Source organism: Gallus gallus, chromosome 3, assembly GCF_016699485.2.
Source record: "Gallus gallus isolate bGalGal1 chromosome 3, bGalGal1.mat.broiler.GRCg7b, whole genome shotgun sequence".
Classification (NCBI taxonomy): Eukaryota; Metazoa; Chordata; class Aves; order Galliformes; family Phasianidae; genus Gallus; species Gallus gallus.
In genome coordinates, this window is record NC_052534.1 from 34,393,993 (window position 1) to 34,416,116 (window position 22,124).

At 45.1% G+C, this 22,124-nt stretch overlaps 1 protein-coding gene and 1 long non-coding RNA gene across 18 annotated transcripts in view; one reads left to right on the forward strand and one right to left on the reverse strand.

Annotated features, from left to right (window-relative positions):
* The window catches only part of LOC121110493, a 16,425-nt gene extending 8,862 nt beyond the window's left edge, over positions 1-7,563 (forward strand). For 7 of the 15 annotated variants that reach the window (XR_006938729.1, XR_005858991.2, XR_005858993.2 and 4 more), the window contains one exon: positions 430-7,563. This is a non-coding gene — a long non-coding RNA (uncharacterized LOC121110493). Of the gene's footprint in view, positions 1-179 lie in introns of all 15 variants that reach the window. The other 8 variants (XR_006938722.1, XR_006938725.1, XR_006938728.1 and 5 more) reach the window with 4 other exon arrangements.
* On the reverse strand, positions 6,347-21,004 carry DESI2 (desumoylating isopeptidase 2). Of its 3 annotated transcripts, none has more exons than NM_001008460.3 (5): positions 20,556-21,004; positions 14,320-14,392; positions 12,434-12,527; positions 11,952-12,093; positions 6,347-9,954 (listed from the first exon to the last, which is right to left on the reverse strand). In NM_001008460.3, the coding sequence occupies exons 1-5, from the start codon at positions 20,592-20,594 to the stop codon at positions 9,721-9,723; spliced, it is 582 nt and encodes a 193-aa protein (NP_001008460.1). In that variant the 5' UTR covers positions 20,595-21,004; the 3' UTR covers positions 6,347-9,720. The 3 variants fall into 3 exon arrangements, with proteins under 3 accessions (NP_001008460.1, XP_046794787.1, XP_040553028.1); XM_046938831.1 differs by having other exon boundaries at positions 6,349-9,954; positions 20,231-20,658; XM_040697094.2 differs by lacking the exon at positions 20,556-21,004 and adding an exon at positions 14,522-17,967 and having other exon boundaries at positions 6,349-9,954.
* Positions 21,005-22,124: the final 1,120 nt, after the last annotated feature.

The following is a 22,124-nucleotide window of genomic DNA, read 5'->3' on the forward strand; positions in this document are numbered from 1 at the left end:
AAAATTCAGAATGCAGACAGTGAGGAAGGGATGGCACATCACAAGCCCACAGGAGCCATGAGAAGAAGGTAGAGTCACAAAGGAAAGCACAAGGACAGCTGAATCCTTTGTCCCAGGGAAGACAGAGTGATTAGGTGTCACAGAGCTTTCTATTAAATTTTCATCTTTGCTTTTCACAGGCTGGATTCCACCTTGTGCATGCACTTGACAAGATACTGACATTTAATCCTGTTCCCCTTCCCACTCATTCATCTCGTGCTGATGACCATCGCTGGTGCAGGAGAAGGGAGCATTCAGGACATGAGTGCCATCCCCAGGGCCCTGCCTGCCTGCCTGCCGAGCGATGGGGAGTTGTGCACACTGCCGGTAAAGAAAATGTTCCTCCTGATTCCAGCACAGTGGGGGAATTTTCTTGTTTCCTTTGCACAGGTTTTGCAGGGAACAGAAAACACCCGTAATTCAGAGGCCTTAGGGAACACTGGCAACGTGGCTAATGTCTGCTAGCAAGATGTAGGAAAGACCAACAGAGCAACCAACAGCAGCTCCCTGTGAGAGAAGATAGTGCAGAGGTAAGGTACCTGACTGTCCAGAACACATCTTTCCTGAAGGTATGATTTACTCTGGTCAGTCATGTTAGCTGGATCAGGCTGCATCAATAGGATTACAAATATTGGTACTAAAAGTTAAATACATGAAATATAATTTTTCTTTCACATCAGTATTTTATGGAGGCATTCATTTATAGAGATGGCTTGAAAGCGTAGTTATGCAAGGAGGATGCTGGAGGCAAATAGGATTTGTGCGAGGTTTTTATCTAATCTCTGCTTCCAAGATAACTCTGGGCACATGGCTACAACTTCTTTGTTTCTCAGTTCCTCAGCTGTTCACAATGGAGATCAGAAGATTTCCTATCCTGTGAGAGCAACTAGGCAAAGTGCAAGAGGAAAAAAACTGCTGTTCCCCTTCTGGATATTACCAAAGGGGCAATGGCTTTTTTTGTGTCTAAGGAGCTCTCCAGATTGAGAGATTTTTAACTGATTTATTCACATGTGGTTCCTAATGAGCACAGATGGGGATGAGGATGAGGAATCTGTTAGTTTCCAAGCCTCCTGCTGAGGACAGATTGATGACAAAGGCAATAGGAAGCATTTCCCTGTGGATGGAGCAGCAGTATCCCTCACATGAGGTCCCGAGGACAGTAGAGACAAACTGCTGGAATAAATGATTTTGCATTAGGACAGAAATCTGTGCAGAATTGCTTCTTGGAATCCCTTTCAGACCTATCTTTCCCAAGTATGTAGTGCCATTTAAGTACGTTAACCTCTTGCTGACATAGAAGCCACATAACAGTTTCTTATCCTTCTGGACAAGAAAAGAGGATTTATTTAATGATGCTGTTGTGTACTGATTGTATGGTATTTTAGCATTTATCAAAACTCACAGTGTCTGTATGCTAACATCTTCCCCCCCCTCCCCCAAACAACCCATATTAATAACCTTAATCGATCTGAAGCTATGGGTAGGCTATAGGGCTCTGGAGAGCTCGTTGTTTTGGGAGATATTCAGGAATATATGTTACAATGGATTCCAGGAACTTTCCAGAAGGTGAGCTATACTGATTATGAACAATTCTGTTTTAAAAAGCGTTTACATAACCTTGGAAATTCTGAACAGTTTGCCTTTAAACATGAGCTAAAATCAGTCCATGTGTCTTTCTTTATAAAGTAAAATCGCACGTGAATGTGAAATGAATGGAAAAAAGTTGCAGCATATTTGTGGATAACGACAGCGTCAAAATGTAGGGCTTTCTCAGCTATAATCTGCAGGAGTTCATCCATTACCTGCTTTAGCTTTGGATCTGGTGAGTTATTCTCAAAGTCATATTCACTTGCAAGCATGCCGACACGTGATGCTGATGTTGGGAACACCCCTAACAACCAAGGAGCTGATGGTTATTGACATGTAAATAAAATGCTTAAGTACTGCTCCTCCAAATGCCCAACAGCTCCACATTTTCTGGAGAAGATCTAATAAATAAACTGGTGAGGATTTGGGAACTGTTTCACAATTTGACTTAAACATGATGGCATAATGGCTGCCATTCTTCTTAGGGAGTGTTCTTTTACCACGTCTTGTTAGAACATAAAATTATGCCTATTATAGATACAATTGCAAAGAGACACCTATTGTGCTCCAAATAAATCTGAGACTTAAAGTCTGTACATCCAGGATTGCCTTGAGAAAGCGCATCAGGAGCTTTGCTGAAATCTAAACAGATTACATCAACTTTAGTCGAGCAGATGGGTAACTTTGACATAAAGTTTGGCAGCACAACTCTCTGAACTGCCTTTTAAGACCAAATGAAGAATATTTTGTAAGCAGATCTGTCTCCTGCTCTTTTTTCCTCTGATGTGAGCAAAACTCAGGTGGACACCCTTGAAGAGCTACGTGACAGGGAACTTGCTCAATCCTGCAAATCTTATCCTTGCCAGACAAGTTCCTTTCACATATATGTGATTTTCTTTGCTTCCTTGGCAATAGCAAATCAGCTGGAAAAGTACCTTATGTTTGGGTAGCTAAACCAAGTGGGACCCAGTGCAATTGAATTTAGGCAACTGAATCATGCCCTAACTGTCCATCAGCTTGAATCCGAAGAACCAAGCTACAGCTCTGTATGTTTAATTGGTGGCTTATACACTCTATATGTATTCTCCTTTTGCTGAGGCTTGCATGGCAGTGCTTTAACAATGCACAAGGAGATGAAAACATCCTACAGCAGAGCAGGGATCGCACTCCCAGGATTTCTAGCTTTATCTCCTCAAGTTGCGTAGAGCTTTGCTATGGGAGTCTCCCCACAAATGAGGTCAGGACTAATCCATTATAATTGTTCTAAGTGAATTTCACAGAAGAAATGGAGAAAAATGTTCATTTACAAGATTACGTGGCTTTCTCTGCACCGGGGAACATGGGAACTTCTCAGTAACGAGCACTTATTATTGCCATGATCAGCTGTACTATTTGCAAATATGATGAACAGAAATGCTTTGTGCTTCACTTGGCTGCCTTCAGTGTTTCTGTGTTCTTCACTGCATTTTTGTAAAATATTGGAGCGACTTTGGCAAAATTGATCAGAACTCACACTGAAAATGAACATCACCCTGCTAACTTCTGTTTCCAGATGTTCCCTCTCATTTGCCTTATTATCACCCATTAAGAAGGTTGTTCTTCCACTGAAGTGATTGCCTGCAGGTGCCAGCGCTGCGTGGAGAGCACAGTTCTCATGGCTACAGCTGCTGCTGCTGTGGCAGGGCTGGGAAGCCCACCACCAGTTATGAGCCCCAGCTCCAGCCATGCTACCTAAACAGAGCCCTGACATTTCTCTCTTGGAAACACCTCTGTATCTTCATGGGCTCTTTCCCAGCATCCGTAGTGCCAACAACGGGTTTCAAGTTGAGCAGCGGCAGCAGTGCTACCATTTATACTGACCTGACCCGTACCTGCCAGGAGCTCTCAGAACCTGGAAGTGCCCTGGCTCTGCTTCCTCCTCCTCTTACTCAGCCCTGCCTGGGACTGGCAGTGCCACACTTGTTTCTGGGGTTTGGCTCAAGCACCTGTGATGTTTGTGAAGGCGTTGTTACACTGTGGGCAGGAAAATGCATGGAAAAATTCCTTTCCGTGGAGCAAAGCACTTCTGTGAGTTTTAGTATTATGGGATGTTTTTTGTAACAGTATCACGCAGCAGCTTGTTCCCATGGAAACCAAGAAAGGCCTCACCACACACAGGAGAGGAGGTGGATGGTGGGCTGCCTGGAGCAGCACAAGATGTCCTTGTGGATGGGCTAGCCCAGGGCACTGCCACTTTCAAAAGCCAGCTCCAAAACTGCTGGATTGTGGCAGCTGAAATCCAGTGAGTCATCCTTTTACTGTCCCTGGTTGGTTTGTCATGGCTACTTCAGCATTTTTAGAGCAGACAACAAAAGCTACCCTGACCTACAGTGCAACCAAGTGAGACTTCTCAGAAGAGTGCAGAGATGAGAGGCCCACCAAAGCCATCTGGCATCCTGCTTTTAAACCTCTTACTATGTGTGGAAGCCATAATGCTGTTGAAGAGCAGAGCAGCTTAAAGAGAAGAACTGGAAGAAACACACACATCTGCACACAGAAATCAGTCTCCTCTTTTATGAGTCGTCTTATCTTACAATGCCATCCAGAACAGAGAAACCAAAAATACAGTTGCTGGCACAGAATTTTGTTAGACCAGTGTCTGGTTTGGTACTGGCATAAAGCTAGAAGGACAATGAAACAAGATAATAGAACAACTTTGCAGCCATTACAAATGGTATGCACCAATTTGCATTTCAGGAACAGATTTTGGCAGTGCTTTATTGTTGAGTTGAATTTTGCTAAGCACCATATGAACTTTCATTTCCACTTACTACAAAGTCCTAAATCATACCTATGTAACAGTAAGTGGGTGTAGGAGAAATGCTCAGTCATGGCCTGAAACAGTAATTGAGCACCTGGTAGGAAGGCAGTGCCAAGCGAGGGGAGCTCAGGTGCAAGAAATGCATCTGAGTGACTGGAAGGGGTGGAGCCAGGATCCGCCCCTTCCCAGACCTCATTTAAGGGCTGGCAGTGGAGGCAAGGATATCTTGCTGGAGATCCCTGTGTACCTGAGGAATTCCAAAGGTAAGCATGGTCTTTCCTTTATTTATGTGCCCATGGCTCTTGCATTTGAGCAGTCCTCACTGCAGCTTAGGACTTTGCTACTCTGCTATCATTGCTGCACTTTCCATTGCATGACAGTGAGTACCTGTTTCCTCCTGGTTCTCATTCATTGTCTCTACTGTGCTTTTTTTATGTTTCTTCAACATACAAATATCAGTTACTTTTACATTTGAGCTGGCTACATTGTCATCAGCTCCTGCTAGCCCTTGCTACTCAAATCATACTGCTTAACGCGTGAATTAATTTGTTGGAAGCTAACACTTGACCACATGTTGAGCTAGGGCTGGTATAAGAAATTTAAGCAAGCTCTTTTTGGGGGGAGAAAGAGAGGACTTTCAAGAGCATTGGAATTTTTTCACTTTCAGGATGCTACTTTTACAGTAATGAGTGAGTTGAAGTATAGAAGAAGAAAAACAAACTCAACTGCAGCTATTTAAACACTTAGCAGCTCCTTCCAGGCAAAGAACAACAAGCTATTGTGTGCTTGTGCTCGTGAAGCTGGGAGGAGGCAACGTTTCCCACAGGCAAATTAGGAATGGGAAAAGCAGAACAAAACCCACAAGCTTCAGAATCCCAGGCAGGAAATGCAAGTCATTTTCTGTTCAAGATGATTTGTGTTGTCATTAGGTGGTTTTAATTGGGCTTTATTCTTACTCTGGGAGGAAAGCCTAGTTTTGCTTGAGCAAACACTAAGGACCATTCAGATCTGGGAAACAGGAGGGAAGCAGCGTTACCCGCATTCACCATGACACTGGAGCAAAGCACTTACTGGGAACAGTCTCCCCCTCCTGACCCTCCCCAGTGGGGGCTGACCATGTTTAGCTGTAGCCTGATAACGCCTTGCCCATGCCCCAGCTCAGCAGGGAGGTACCCAACACACCATTTACCCTATATTTACCTTTTGGGTATGGAATGCCTTTTTAAAGTGGGTAAGCATTCTTGGCCGCAGGTGTGTTTTTCTGGAACAACAGCATAAAACAGCTTCTCATTCATCTACGTGTTCAAAATTTCTGCTTTTAAGAGATGACAAAGATGAAATCTTGTAGAGTGGAAAATCTACAGGCAAAACATCTTTGTATTTACATTATTAGTAATAGTACCCTTCAGCAGCTTCTCCAGCAACTCCTCTACAGCAGCATACATGGAGATGCCAGACCTAGCTCACAAAGCATGGCTAAACACAGAGCCCAGGTTTCTTGCTGGCTGTCGGTGATCTGTTGCTAGCAGGTGAGCCCTCTGGGGCATTACCTAGTGCTTGTTTAGTCTGCTGCAAAGCCAAGACCTCACATCTGGGCTTCAGAGCACATCCACATGGCATGTAGTACCTGCAGCATAACCCAAGTGTACTCCAAGTGGCTGCATACCCACAGGTCTGTGGTTGGCATGCAGAGTATGAAAACTTTCAGAAAGTAGCCTATTAAAAGCTAACAGCTTTTAATTATGCTTCAAACAAACCAAACAGCCCAAGTCAGAATACAGCCTTATACAGCTTAAGTATCTATAGCAAGACTACCCGCCTTTCATGTAAGGCATCATTGGAAAGAAGATATAATATCTTATTATTTGAAAGATAGATATATATATATATATATAAAAGAATAAGGAAAATGCAGCCAACTGTCTTTTTTATAAAAGTACTTTTAATAAACAGATGGATTTAAGATGCCAGACAACTTGTTGCCATGTACAGGTAACAAAAGTCAAAATTCTTTGAATTTTATACAAATACTATGTAGTACAGTAAACTTGAATACAAGTTTACAAAACAAAATGCATCAGTGATTTTATTCAGCTTGTAACCAACTTCCAACAGTGAAAATTACCATGTATCAATAGTGATCAGAATTGCATTGCAAATTTTAGAAGTAATGCAAGTATATTTTTACCAAGCCACTCTGAAGTTTCTGGTGCACACTGACAGTACATTGGATTTTTTTGGCTTGCTGAACAGAAAATGGCATTTAAATAAAATGACAGAGTTAAGGAATACACGACATATCAAAAGGACTACCTTACAGAAAACTAAACAAGAATGAGAAAGTAAACAGAGCAGAACCCTGAAGTAGCAAATTATTTTTCTACCCGTTTTGATGGAAAAGAGTCCACAGGTGTCCAGCTTTCTCACAGCATTTTGGAGTGTTCTAGTTCTAGCACAGTGTAGTCAGTAGTAGACTAAAATAATCCCTGCTTGGCAGTAATGCTGGTGAAAGGTAACTTGCTCTATTGCTAACAAATTGGAGTAACCGCTGGCAGGGTGACTTCTTGCGGGCATCCAGCGGAGGCCAAGTTCACAGCACACGATTGAAGTTACAGTACCACTTGCTTTGATGCAATACCCAACAGCCTTCAGGGTTCAGGTGTCAGTTTCCTCACAGGACTTACAAATGGATGCACTTAAACAAAAAGTGGAGTGTAAGACAGTATTTTCATCTGTACAGCTACCGATAAAATGAACAATTGTTACAAACTTTCCAGTCTGCTTTATAAAAAATATTCTTAGTTTTACTTCTAAATAAAAACTGTGCTGTGATCTGTCACTTTCTTGCATTGTACATACTGTAGTTGCGTTAATGAAGGTGTAGAGATTTGTGACCTAGAGCTCTGGATATCTTAGAAGCCTAAAAAGCTGGTTTTGGTACAGAAGAGTTAGGTAGCAATGAAAATTTATTCTATTTATTTTTCCTAAAACCTAGGAAGAGCTACAGTACATTGCTAGATCAGTGGCCTCAACCCTGAGCTGAAATAAAGGACCTGCCTTGGCCAAGAGAGTCACATTACTACTACAGCTGCACAGGAGAGACGAAACGACCCACCTACGGTCTGTCACCTTAGCTGTGAGTAGTGCAATATTTCATTCTGTAATGCTTGAGAGTTGACTGGAGACCACCATGTTCATTTTCACAACAGGAAAAAATAAAGCAAAAAAACCCACCTCAAATTCAGAGATTCAAGTGGAAAAACAAAAAACGAGTCAGTATGTCCAGCTTCTGGAGACCAAAGAAATATTGTGGTAGACTTGTCAGTCTTAAGCATTTCCCACTTGGGAGAAGAGATTATTAAAACATGTACCAAAGCACAGATAACAAGACTTCTACAACTATCCCACTCTTCTGAAAAAAGAATGGCTCTTGATTTTTCCCCAATATTGAATATTAGCTTATCTTTCTGTCACTACGATGCATCACAGAAGATGAGTGAAAGCTTCAAGACTGTCTTCCAAAGGATTCAGCCCAACTGCCAGAAGAAAAACTTCTCGCTCTTTTCAAACATTAATCGAGTTGGCCATCATGCAAATTCTTACTAGAACATAACCTGCGGCACCTTCCTGAAGGGTTCATGGCACTGACTACCCATGGCCTGGAGAATACACAGCATTAAGCATTCTTGCCTCCTAGGAGGATCTTTTTTCCCCTTGTGAACAACAGAAACGGTGGAGTCAGTATTTCACTTGTAGAAATAATTAAACTGAGCAACAGATCAAAACTAAAGCTTGTAAAAGTCATTTATGCTTCTAGTAACGCACACTTCTTGGAGAGCTCATCAGTTTACAGATGTTGTTCAGTTACAGTTTAAGGCAGCAAGTCTTACAACACACACAAGCTCACCTCCCTCATATTTGTGCTACTGTATCCATATGCGCACAACAGAACCTCACTAATTCACACTAATGACTGGAAGAACCATTAATTCTCTTGGTAAGTGAACAAGAATAAGGCATTCCATTATATATTCTGATCACTAATTATAATTTAGTTCTAATTATAATCTACCAGCAAACATACTTCTGTGTTTTAGAAAATAGCATCTCTTACCTTCAGACATAATTACGTGTGCAGATTAGCGGGTTCTGCTGTGTAAACACGCAGGTGCATAAGCAATTTTCAGGTTCTTCTTCATTACATCTGACAAGAAAGTTAATGCCACAGATAGAAACTGTGGGAAAATAAATTAAGATTTCTCTCTCATTTGTGCAGATACGCACAACTGGGTGGTAATATATAGGTAAAAAAAAAAAACTAACAACAAAACCCAATAATGTTTACAAACTTAAATGAAGCAAAAATCAGCAGCAGGAAGCAAGGCCGTTCCCCAACCATCAATGGCTTGTATTATGCTATTCAAACTACATGAAATAATAAAATTAAAAGAAAAAATATACAAGTGCTAACTTTGTATATACAAGTTTTAAATCAAGTAATGCAAACAGCAAAAAAATTGTTGATGCTTTTAAGAGGCGATAATCACATATCTAAATCCCGGTTGAAGTAGACTGTAAATATGGACAGAAGATACTCTGCAAACTGCATGGGGCTGAATTAAAAAAAAACAAAACGTTAGGGAACAATGGGCAGCGTAACGAGATAGAAATTTCCCTTCATATGTGCAAAAATCCTCAGCTTCATGAATGTAGAGGTCATACTTCAATAAAAAGATCTTACACAAAATTCAGTCTCCCTACATCCTGGAATCTACCTGTTTACATCAGCCACTTGGAGCGCACGGTACCCTGTTCACATGGACAGCGTTCAGCAGTTTCTAGCATTTCTCAGAAATTTAAGTTGCACCTGCCTTAAATCTTGAAAACAAAGGGGAGAGTTCATAGCCAGGGCATCATACCACTGCCTTGGAGTTACACCAGTAAAACTCACGTTCTCTCTTCTTCCATGGTGGCAGGAGTCCTTACAGGACTTGTAAACAGCAGTACACAATACTGTAAACAAATAATTTAAGTTCTACTTTATACAAGATGTTAACTCAGGTCTAGCAAACGGGTGAAAATGAAAAGGGTGGCTTCACACAAAATCCTTCCCTTTTCTCTCAGCAATTCTTTTCGCTACTTAAATAATCCTGAGCTGAAACAGGGGCTGATGAGAGCCATTTTTGCATATAAAAACAATGTTCTGGAGTCAGCTCTCACGTTCTGTCAGAAAGTCAATTGCTGGAGAGATTAAACTGAAGTATTTCAAACCATTTAGTACTCTGGAGGAGGACTTATAATTTGGTGTGGCGTCCAGTTCTAGACCCAGATGCTGAGCTTGCCAAGGAAGCAGATGCTGCTGCATCCTCAGCTTCCTCCAGCTCATCCTGTAGCTCCTGGCTGACACTGGACTGGAGGGCTGCAGGAGTCAGCCATTCCTTCGGCAGACAGCTCTGGAGAAATGGTATACAAGAGCTGAAGTAGGCAAGGCGATTCACCCATCGTGGAATCTCCTTTCCGCACAGAATCTAGAAGAAAAGGGGAAAAGAAAGAATTAACTCATATTCTGGACCGAACAGTAACGGATGTTTATTACTGTAAAGAATCAGCTAAAGCTGCTGCACTCTGACTATCTCTGTGTCACAAACACCAATCAAGCAGCACTCAAGTTAGCCGCAGGGAGACAACTTCCACCATCAATAAAAGCAGAGTCCCACTGAAGTTTGACATGTCGATATACTCCATTTTTTTTATTTAAAAAAATAATCATTGTTATTGTTAGAGTTCTGATGAGCCCGACCACCTCACTTTGTGAATAATTTCTTTAAAAGGCAAACAAATGAGTTAAGGTAGATTTCATGTTCACAAATAATTCCTCAGAAGCAGCAGCTGAAGGAGAGCGCTCACTATTACAAAAACACCCAGAAATGAAGCAGTCAAAAAGACAGTGGCAGTGCTACAGTTATGTGGAACTATGCATGCAACTGGGGATATTTGTATGGCTTCAAGCTCAGAGAGGGTAGATGTCCCCTCATCCCTGGGGACTCTCAAGACAAGGCTGGATCAGGCCCTGGGCAACCTGATCTAGCTGTGGTGCCCCTGTTCATTGCAGGGGTGTTGGACTAAGGCCCTCAAAGTCTCTTCCAGCTCTAAGGATTCTGTGATTCACTGTGATGGCCTCTGATGACTTTGGACAAGACATCAGTACCTTACAGCACGCACACTGTAAGTTCACTAGAACAAGAGTGGCTATACAATGCAAAGCTGTTTTCAACTCCTCAAAGAACACAAAGTTGCATTAAATGGTCATTTTTACTGTTCATCAGTCATTAAACGTTTTTGTTGACACTACTGAAGAAGTGACCTACTTTATTTAACTGCATCCATGTTCACTTCTGGTATTACTTATTTCAGTGCACATCTGGAGAAAATCACAGCTAAGAAGAGCATAATTCTCTTGTAACTGAAGAGCACTTTACCTGAAATTATATCCCTAGTTTTTAGCCAGCTTGAACTCTAAATAGGATGAGTTAAAACAGAAACAACATGAGCATGCAGCCTGGCTATACCGGACAGATTTCATGCTAACTGCAGCTTCGTCAGTATGTCACCTGACTTATTCCTACTAGCACTGCATGTGAATCATCATCTCAAAATGTTCCAGCACCACTGGAAATCAGACGTGACAGCATACTCACTGCATAGCCTGTGCTTTGTCAAGACTAAATATTCTGAATAAAGAGCAGCTGAGTTTTTAAGGAAGTCTGTCATGGAAAACACAGCCAGTCCTTGTTTGGAAGACTTTGGTGAGCATTAGAATAAATTCTGACGAGTACAGGTTAGCAACTACTAGTAAAAACACAACTGTCTTTCCCTTCGTTGTCCTGGGTTGCCTGTTCCTGAGTGTTTGTTTCTCCTGTGTCTGTACAAGCACGTATGTGATCAGGCGTTCGCTTGTGCTGGCAAACTGGCAAGGTTAAGGTAAGGGTGAGAGGGAAATGCAAAGCCCATTCAATTCCACAGTCAGATATTCTGCATGACCACAGAGGTATCTACATAACCAGGACACAGGCACTGGCAGAGGGACAACCTGACATAAGCCCCTCAAACAGAAGCTAACCATCATCTATGAAACTTCAATGCCTCTGTTATTCTTTAGCAAGTACTTTCAGTGCAAGGGCTCTGTGCAATGGAAATTACATCTGATTCTGTCTTTCACAGTTGTCTCTGAAGCGTCTGTAGGGATTTTGGAACCCTGTTAATATTTGCTTTACCGGGTCTCTCAATTAGGAATACCACCTTCTGGAACACAAGCTGCATGTAACAACATTCAGCATTTTTGGCAGCACAGGCTTGCATTTTTGTCCCAAGAACACACACACGGGCATGCGCGCGAGCACTCAAAGTATCTGAAGAAATGATAATATTTAGCCAAGGTTACAGACAAACAACCCAAAGGACAGGAAGGAAATGACACTGTAGCCACCTGGGACACACCTTTCTGTAGACCCTAATGTTTGTTTACCTCAGATAAAGCTGAAGAAAAGTGATTGCAGTTTTTGTGCATTAGGTGATAAGCATTTCCTTTGAATTCTTTTCCAAGCTCTTCTACTATTTTTTCTATATCATCTTCCATGAAGTCAGTGCTGCCTAGAACCACAGCCTCTCTAGAAAAAGGAACAGAGATTAGGATGATCAGGCTTCCATGAAATAGGTGGGTAACTGTTTTTACGTTGCTCAAAAATTACCCCTTTGTGGGTGGTAAGATCTTTCTGCCCACCCAGCAGGACAGACTTTTTTCTATTCCATTTTACAGCACTACTTCCATCTTATATGAGATTCCTTCCTTGCTGACCGTACACCTGTAGTCCATTTATTTTTCAAAACAAAGACGACACTATTTTCTCAGCCAGAAATTCTGAAGCACCCTTTTACATATCTATCCACGCATCAAACTGCCTGTTTCACATATTTTCTCAAAAACAAAGAAGGAAATATTTTACTTACTTAAATTTAAATGTCTCTCCTAGCTCGGAAGCATTTCCTGGAGAAATTTCAAATATTCCAGAAAAAGGGTATGGATGACCACCATAGGCAAATTCTGAAAATGAAAGCTCAGATTTAACAAGAATGAAATCAAGTGACAGCAAGAACAACAGACCTCGCTGACTGGTGGATCAATTCCAGGGATCTTCCAGTCAATGAGAACTTGACGAGGATCTGAAGCTACAAATCAGACGCCACATTTACACATGGGCAACAAAAGCAAGGAGCTGGCAATGAATCGTTTTGCTGATTAGTAGTCAACCTGAGCAAAAACTGACAAGAAACTTCCTATATCAGCATGCAGGCTTAATTAATAAGTACGTAATTGTTTTCATTGTAGAAGTGAAGATTTAGAAGTTAAGTTGTAAATTCTACCAATGTGTTTTACATGTCTTGATCTCCAAAAATCCACTTACATATTTTTAGAGTAGAGATTCAAAGTATTGCATCCTCAAAGGTCTGATGGTGTGCTACAACTGTATGTGTGGCAACTAGTATTAGCTGAATGTGTTTCTGAATCTCTTGCTAAGCAACAGTTAACCATCCCAACCTCTTCTCCAACAGAAAAATAAACCCATGCATGGATCTGAAGTCAGTGCATGACATCTGCTGGTGTTAAGGCCTTAGAATTCATGGAGGTATCACAGTGTGCTTCAACTTCCTTCTGTGTCTGTAAGGTAACACAGTGTGCCACTCCCAGGGTATAATAAAAAGCTTTAAGCATGACTTCACACTTCCCTTCCTAAAAACGTGCACTAAACCATCCAAGTCTAGCATGCAGTTTTGTGGATCATTTTTTTTTTACAACAGGTAAATAGATAAAGTGTGAGGTACTTTGAAAAATGCAAGTCACTGTTCCAGCAAGGGAATGATCTCTAACCTGAGAAAGAAAGCTGTCATGAGCTGAACAGGAAGGGAGGCACGTGTATCTGGCACCACCCAAGAACCCGGATTCAGGCACAACACTACTACAAATCAGGTCTTTCTGGTTTGGATTGAATGACATTCTAACAAGTTTTTAACAAGAAGCATTGTATTTCATCAATTCACCATTGCAAACCCGATGGCAACGTTACTGCTCCAGCCACTGAAACACCTCCAGCGTAAGATGCTTGGCACGGCATTGCCTTTGGATCACATGCCACCACCTTTGCTGCTCCTGCTCACCTCCAAACACATCCCAGTAAGAAAAAAAAAAAACTTAAGGAGGCTTATTTACTTTTAAACAGACTACTTATAGTAACACCTGCACCTCGCAGCCTGGTTTTTCTGCAGGGTGTGAAGACCTCAGACCCAAGCCTGTGCTACAACACACTCAGAAACGCCCCTTTTGGCAGCAGCAGGAACTGAAAGAGGCCCAAAACAGCTCAGGAAGCCGCATCCCACAGTACAACCCACTTAGCAAATTCAGACTGTGCCGCTCTACTTATTTGAGGTCTATCTTTTTTAAATAAACAGCAGGCACGATCTACCTTTTAAATAAACTCTAGTCTCTACAGTTAAAAATTAACTCCTTGCACAAGTGCCGGCAGAATACGGATGAAATGATCTCATTGTATTTATATGAAAGCATACAGCAGGTGTTTCAAAACCTGAGATAAATATTGGTATTTCTAGGGGAAGAGGCTGTATGCTCTTATGTAGTTGCACATACAGCTTTACACAAGAATGCAGGATGATTCCAAATTACTGACACCCACACATTCTTTTTTTTTTCCAGAGGCAGAGGAGAGAACTTGGAAAGGACACTGATAAGCAGGTTTCAGGAACCAGACTTCTCTCACTACCTGACATAATTTGTTTGTTTCAGTAACACAGCTAGAACAAAGAGCAAGTTATGTACGTACCTCGGCCATACACCTCTATACCCGAATGGAATACTCCAATTCCAAGGGAAGAAGTATACTCATTCATCCAATACTAAAAGGAAAGAAGAACAAAAAACACTCCGTTAGCTTCCAAGACAGATTCGTCTTCAGATAGCAGACTGACAAATAGTCGTCCCTCCGTATCAAGAGCATGAAAGTCAACCAAATAAAACTGCACAACCTTTTCTTTAACGGGAACAGCGCGTGCTGTTAACCATACATGGTCAGGTAATTCCATTAGGTTTTACTCCACGTCTTAGTGCTGCTAGTCATCGCCTGCCAGCCAAGGAACCCATACTTGGAAGAAATACACTTTTTTATTATTTTTAATCTTGCCCAAGTCAGAACTTTAAAGTTTTCCACTAACAGAGTACATACTTGAATCAACTGCAATGATACTGCAAGAGCAAACCTTTTTTTTCCTTGAAAGAACATCAAATTGTAGAGCTATTACACACGGACCCCAGCTGTTATTTATGTAATGACCACACTTTTGCTTATGACCAGATGATCACAACACACTCAGAAGATATTTAAGATGGAATTAAATTAGCTTATATTTTGCCTTTGAATTGCTGGTCACCATATGTATGGGAACTGCTGAGTCACGGCCTAAACCACTGATTGAGTCCCTGGGGAAAGGACCCAGTCAGCCCTGGGAGCACAGGTGAAGGCAATTCAGCTATGTGACCGGAAGGGGTGGAGCCTGGCTGCACCTCTCTTAGACCTCATTTCAGGGCTGACTGCCACTGGGGAAGGATCTCTGGTTGGAGATGCCTCGCTTTGGAGTTTCCCTTTCAAGCCTACATCTTCAGAGATGGGTGAGCTCTTTTTCCTTTGTATCACCTTTCTACTGCACTAGTCCCTTTGTCATCACACCTCTGGTATCACCATTCCATCACACTGATCTTTCTGATTGTTACAGCATACAACAGCCTGAACTCTTACTTGGCTCCTGATATATCTGACTCTGTTTATCAGATGTCCTTTGCGTACCTCCAGTATATGTTTCCAATCTATCACTGCTGATCACTTCTATGATAAGAAACATAGCTGTGTTTCAGTACTATTGCCACCCACCTCCTGAGAAGGGGAAAAAAAAAAGAAGAGAGAAAACCCTTTCCTCAGTGCTTTCTGTTTTCTTTTTCAAAAGCAGCAGCGGTGAGTGCCTATCAGCTCACAATCACCCTCAGCACCATAAAGACACACGGAGTTCGGAAAAAGGAAGCCCTCAAAATGAATGTCTTTCCTTGGCTACATCACCACTTTCATAATATCAGTCTCCGAGGAGCAATTTGAAGAACAATCTCCAAGAAAGGCTAAAGAAAAATAAAAACTCTCAGGTGGGTCCTTAGGACAGAAATAGACTGGGAAGAGAAGCCTCTCAGCAGAACCCAGCAGTCATTATCCTGTCTGTTTCTCCAGCAGTGGGATCCTCCCTCCCACATCATCCACTCCCAGCACACGCAGCAGATCAGGCTGACAAGGAGGCGGCTCAGTGGGGACATGGACAGGGGGAGCACCTTCAGCAAGGTATTGATTCAGCTGATGGGAAGGAAAGGACAAAAGCTACCTTATTCACACCAACTGGTGACATAACGTGCTTTCTGATACAAAGTCACTATGAAAACAGCATAACTGAGGATAAAAATGTAAGAGGGGACAGGCGTCACACTGTCAAGTGTGCTAGCTGGAGTTAGTGCATAATGACAGACGTTTTATTGACCTGGCATTTAGTGAACATTTCTGAAAGCCATTTTTTTCCCCAACAAGAATGATCCACTACGCTTTGCAGTGAGACACCGCTCACGAAAATCAAAGTTAAATGGCAGAAAGAGCAGTTCAGGCCAAATGTTACCATGTTTCTGGCATCAGAAATGGGTGTATTTGGCTTTTAGAGTCACCCTTATTCTAAGCACCACCAAATCCAGCCCTCAATTCAGCTGCTAGCAGTCAGCAAACATCACAGTTGTGCCGGCAGGCACGGGACATGATAATTATCTGCATAGTAAGACACCAAGGACTTGATGAGCTCTTCTTCAGATATGCCAGCTAGGGGAATTCTTGTCAACAGGAGTCTGCAGCAGACAGATTTTGCTCCTTGCACGTATTTAAGGCCAAGGGTCATTGAGATCTGTGGATACATTTTGCTTAAGACTGAACTTTACAGGTGGCCTTGATGGCTGGCTCTGTTAATCAGTCACTCCATTAGCTAGCGGGACGTGGATGACTGTACTACACCATCACCTGAACCTCTTTAGGGCCTAACAAATTGTTTCCTTCTCTCTCCCTAGAAAAGAGCAAGCGCTGCTGGTCCATTTGCATCTAACCCAACTTCTCAGATTAAGTACATCCAGAAATATACAGGGCTACATCTACTCGGTGTAGAGAAACAGAACAGAGAAGTCAAGGTGGAAGTTAAACCCACCCCAACCACATGGGTAAAAAATAGATTCTGTTCACTGAAGTGAAATTAAAACCAGAACAATTCAAGAGCTTCTTGAACGTAAACCTACCTCTGAAGCTCATTTTCTACACTCGTCCACTCCATCATTTCAAAATAGCTTTGTATTTATACTTACAATCAATACCATAGGAATATTCAACATAAAGTTTGTCAACACAGGCAAAAAGTGTGCTTGCCTAATGAGAATGGTTGTCCTGATCTACGTAACCTCAAACAGATCTGGACAGGGTTCTCAGAGCTCTGATCCTCACCAGGACACCCATTTTGGCAGAAAATTCTGGGTCTGGCCTCCGAGTTCCAAATAATGCACGATCACACACATGTCAGATCTGCTGTCTGACAAGGGGACACAAGTTACACAATATCCCATAAGTGCTGCAAGTGATAAAACTAGCTTGTTACCGGGCAGGAAAAAACAACTCTGCTCCTACAACCTTGTGAAACCCGATGCAAGGTGTGGGGGCACAACAAAAGGCCGTCACAGAGCTGCCTTGTGGAGCAGTACAGGGGCAGGTGGATGGGATGGAGAGCTGCTGCAATGCACTGTTCAGCGTGTCCCGTGTTACTCGGGTGAGCGTTCCTCACTGCTGGTAGCACTGAAGTACATGGATGCAACTTACCTGGCTACAGAAACCGAGCAGTGGCAGCAGATTAAATACACGTCAGCAGCTTGAAAGGAGTGCCAAAAGCACTTCACTTTGTATTTCCAGTAAGAACAGAGTAGGTGAACTGAAGACAAAAGAATTTCAGCAAGGCAGAATTACTTTCCCCCTAGGAACAGTAATTACATCTAATTATTACTTGATCTGAATCAGTTTTTGGAAGGTCGGTCGCATTCTCCCACTGAACAAAATGCCTTATCTCGGTGAAGAAAAGAACGCAGAACAAACACAGCTTAAAGTACACTGAGTTTGGCCACAGCTGCAAAGATCACACACAGCTTACAAAATAAAGATCATAACAGATGAAATGACATACACGTAGCTGGCTGCTCCAGTGATATGCTCTACGTTCTGGAAACCCAAACTGATCTCAGGAGCTACACTCACGCTTCCATTGCACAGAACAGACTCCCTTCGTTTAGTCTGATCTGAATTTTACTGTAGAAGGATGTCTAAGAGCACAGCCCCACATCCTCAATACTTTGCAGCAAGTTGCTTTGTGCAACAGGGACTCATGTTTAATGCAACCATCAAAACAAAAATATTAGGGAAGCGCATTTCTACGTGCATAATAAAGTCATGTCACTGCAATGACAGAGACACTAAACCCACTGCTTCCACGGCATCCTCATTACAGTCTTCAGGGCTCTCATTTATGCTAATAGTTCAGATCGTTAACGCCTTGTTTGACGTGGGAAAATAGGATGCTACTTCGGGCACAAAACACCTGTACTGCTACGGAGACAGCGGGTTGTGATAATGAAGATACGTGATAATGAAGATACGAAGTACTCCAGCTCCAAGCACAGTCTATTGGTCTTCACATGGCCCTTTTAATGATCAGAAAGCACTTCTGAAGGCGCGAGCTACTGCACATAAACATGTCCTTAAGCTTCTTTCCCTCTGTAAAGTTACCATACAAGTGAATAAACTTTGAACTGCAACACACGGCTCACCCTTTGGTTTTACCCCAGGTCTTCTCCTTATCGAGCGATAAGGAAAAGAGAGGTGTATATGCTACAAAGCAAACCAACTCGGTCCAAACCACAATTGTGAAACGTCAGAAGCCAAAAGTAAACCCGTGAGTACCTCGGTACATAAATGGAGGCACCTGAGGAACAAACACAACCCCAAAACAGCTGCACTTCCCCCCTCCGTGCCACTGCTTTCAGCGGGCTCTCCGAGTGGTAACACTAACACTGCCCACCAAGCAGGCTTCACTGAGGCGCCTGCTTCAAGCAAGAATAAAATGGACTGAGCCATCATTTTGAGAGAGTTCAAGGCTGCACGCTGATGGTGTCCGTCAGTCAGATACCATGGGAACCTCAGCTTTTCTTTCCCGTTTAAGAGAACTCTGCTTCTTTAGCAGTCAAATAACTCAGGTGAGATTATAAAACAGCCATTGCTGAGGTGGGATGAACAAACACCCCAGTAAGAGGTCTCACCTCGAGCTATGCACAATTTGTGGTGATGTACAGCTTCAGCAGATACCACAGCTACAGACCAGCACACAACGAGCACCCAATGTGACCAAACACCCACAAAGAGCTTTGCTGGCCTGCTTCTTTTGGAGAATGAGCTCTTTCCACAGGTGGTGGGCCTACAAACTCTCCTTCTCCTTGACACAGAGACACAGCTACCGAGCCCTGGCACATCCCAAGGGAAAGCACAGTCCTCCTGCTGCTGCCCGTGGCTCCTTGCAGCCTTCCCAGGATGGCTCTCACAGCCCAGGTTGCTGCACCTCCCGTGGCAGAGGCACGCCATGCCTTGATTTCACAGGTAATTGCTTGCGTAACAGCCTTGAAACCGAAGTCCTGCTTCTTTCTCCATACAAGTATTTATAACTAATGCACACCAAACCAGCTCTTTTAAGACTACAAAAGCTTCTCCCACGCACATTTTTCAGTTGCAGTCCAAAGAAGTCTGGCATATCGCATCCTTCCCACTTGGGTCTACCATAACACACACACCGACCACACCTCACAGGCCCCGTGTGTGTGCTCAGCCAGGCGAGCAAGGCCCCGCTCCTGTGCCTCTCAGCAGGTCACAGCAAACACACTGCTCCCATCCCCACTGACCCCCTGTGCTCCACACAGAAGGAAACCCGACGCAGATGTAACAGGTCGTGTTCACTGGCAACACAACCCAGTCATAGGAAGTGGGAGGGAATCCTTTTGACAGGGACGCCGTTTTCTTTCCGTCTGATACCTACCACAGAAACCACTGGCAACAATCAGACGTATAACATCAAATCCAAGCAAGACAGCTCCCTATCAACTGCCAGCAAATACTCAAGCACCTGAGTACAATACTTCCAAGCAAGATGATGCGCTCCTCTGCCAGCGATGAGACCTACGCTGTGCTCCTCCACCCTCCTAAAGCGCCAGAAGCTCACTTCAAAACCGGAGGCCCAACGGTGCTCAGAGGACAACCGGCGGCCCTCGTTCTAATTTCCAGCTATTGAAGCGCATTAAGGGATAATATTTCCCTAATATTATTTATCCCGTGGCTGCACCACACAGGTGCTTCTGCCTCATTTGTTACTATGGCAGCTGAGCGGCTTCCAGCTGCACGCAGGGCAACGCAACAGCTGCTGGAGGTGTCAGCCGGGCATCACACGGGAGGACAAGGTGAGCTCACGGCACCGCAGATCGGGATGAGGCAATTCGTTCATTCGTGCCAAGTTTCGGCCATGCCAGAGCAGTTCAAAAACACCGACACAGCGCCCGGAAACTTTTACCATTCCGAAGACAGCGCTTACCCGCAGCCAGCACCCGCGCGGAGCGGGGACCCTCTGAAGGACGAGGACGAACTCCTCGCGCAAATTCCCGCTTTGCTCCTCCTGCGGCTACAGCAGGGAGAGGGAGGAGGGGAAGAGCCCCTCTGCGGACCGCGGACCCCGCAGTCGGGCCCCGCGCCCCAGCCGCACGCCAAACTTTCGCTGCCGAGCAGAAGCGACGCGTCACCCCCGCACAGAGCCCCGCGCGGGTCGGAGGGAGGGAAGGAGAAAGGGAAAGTTCCCGGCCCCGCGCTGCCCCCAGAGCCCCCTCCCGCCCGCCGAGCGGCCCCGGCCCGCGGGCGCTCACCATGTCGTACACGTTGAGGATCACCAGCTGGTTCGCCATCGCCGGCGGCCCGCGGGCGCCCCGAGCCCGCTGGCTGCTCCCGTGGGGCGGCGCGGCTCAGGCCGGCGGCGGGGCGGTGGGCACCCCCGGGGGCCGCTTCCTCCTCGTCCCGCCTGTTGCTGCGGGGCGGGGGGGGGCGGCGGGCACCATGGAGCCGCCGCCGCGAAGGAACGGGGCCCGGCCCGCGGGAGGAGCGCTCAGCCCGCGGCCGGCGGCGGGGGCCGGACGGCGGGGAGCGGGCCCCGCCCCGACGGACGGCAGCGGGAGAAGACGGGGAGAGCGCGAGCGGCGGCTCCCGGGCGGCCCCGGTACCGTCGGCGCCAAGCAGGCCGAGAGCCCCTCGGATGGGCGCAAAATGGAGCCGCTCGAGCCCGCCCCCACCTTCCGCCAGGAGCGGGACGGCGGCGACTACAGCTCCCGGCGTGCGGCGCGACTCCCGGCCTGCCCTGCGCCGCCCACCCCGCGTCGCTCCGTGGCTCTGCGTGGGCGGGGCGCGCCGTGCCGTGCCCTGTGCCGGGAGCGGTCCCCGCGGGACGGGGTGTGCCCGCGCGCCCGGTGCGCTGCAGGCAGTTGCGGTACCCACACGCCCCCCGAGGCGCAGGTCAGACCGCGCCTTTCAGGCTCCTCCGAGAGCGGTGTACAGCCCTCGGGTCCGTCCGGGCTGCGAGGACCGCTGGCGGGAACGGCTCGCGGTGCCCGTCGAGCTGCCGGCCCGACTGCTCGGGGCCGTGCGCTCCGTCTGCTCCTCTGGCTGGCGGCTGGGATCGGGCTGGTGGCTACAAACCGGAGGTGTGGTGGGAAGAAGCCGCTTCCGTATTCACCCCTCACACTTCAGGGGGTGCTGAGGAAAATGGGGTCGTATCCTAAAACAGCAATAGTCAAAACCTCGTCTGACAACCGTGGCAGCCCAAGTTCTTGAGCTCACGGGCTCTTCTTCGTTCCTTGCCGATGGCCTTTGTTCCTCGGTGGCCGCGGTTTGGAAGGTGATGAGAAGGAGCTGGGGAGGAGTCAGGCCAGGATCTTCTTTCTGCGCTCAGCAGTAGGCTACTGGGGCAGCTGGAGGTACTTCAGAGGGGCTGGGCTCGGCATGTAGCGCAGGGTGCTCAGGGTAAGTCTCTATGGTATAGCTCCTCTGTTCTAGGCATCTTATGTTCGTAAGGTCGTTTGAGTTGGAAGAGACACTTAAAGGTCATCTAGTGCAACTCCCCTGCAATGAACATCCACAGCTAGATCAGGGTGCTCAGAGCCCCCTTCAGCCTGAGCTTACGTGTCTTTGTTCAAGGTCGCTGTAAAGGGGTGGTGATCAGTAGTGGGCACTATTACCTCAAAAGTGTAATGTGTGAACTCAGGGATTTCTGCCGTGTGATACTGGAAGGTACTCGGGCCCCGAACAGGAACACAGAACATCTCCTTCAAGAGAAACCAAACCCTGAATTGTTGCCTGTCTGACTATGAAGCTTTACTACGTTTATTTTACACCTGTATGAGAACCGTTGAGTCATGGCTTGAACCACTGATAGATCACCTGGG

What these genes read in the sequence shown, in the direction of transcription:
- DESI2 (XM_040697094.2), bottom strand. Translation starts at nt 14,578, where the DNA reads ATGGAATTACCTGACCATGTATGGTTAACAGCACGCGCTGTTCCCGTT. An exon ending in TATAGAGGTGTATGGCCGAG is followed by an intron (nt 12,528 to 14,319) that starts GTACGTACATAA and finishes TTTCATTTTCAG; the next exon opens with AATTTGCCTATGGTGGTCAT. An exon ending in TTTCTTCAGCTTTATCTGAG is followed by an intron (nt 9,955 to 11,951) that starts GTAAACAAACAT and finishes CTTTTCTTCTAG; the next exon opens with ATTCTGTGCGGAAAGGAGAT.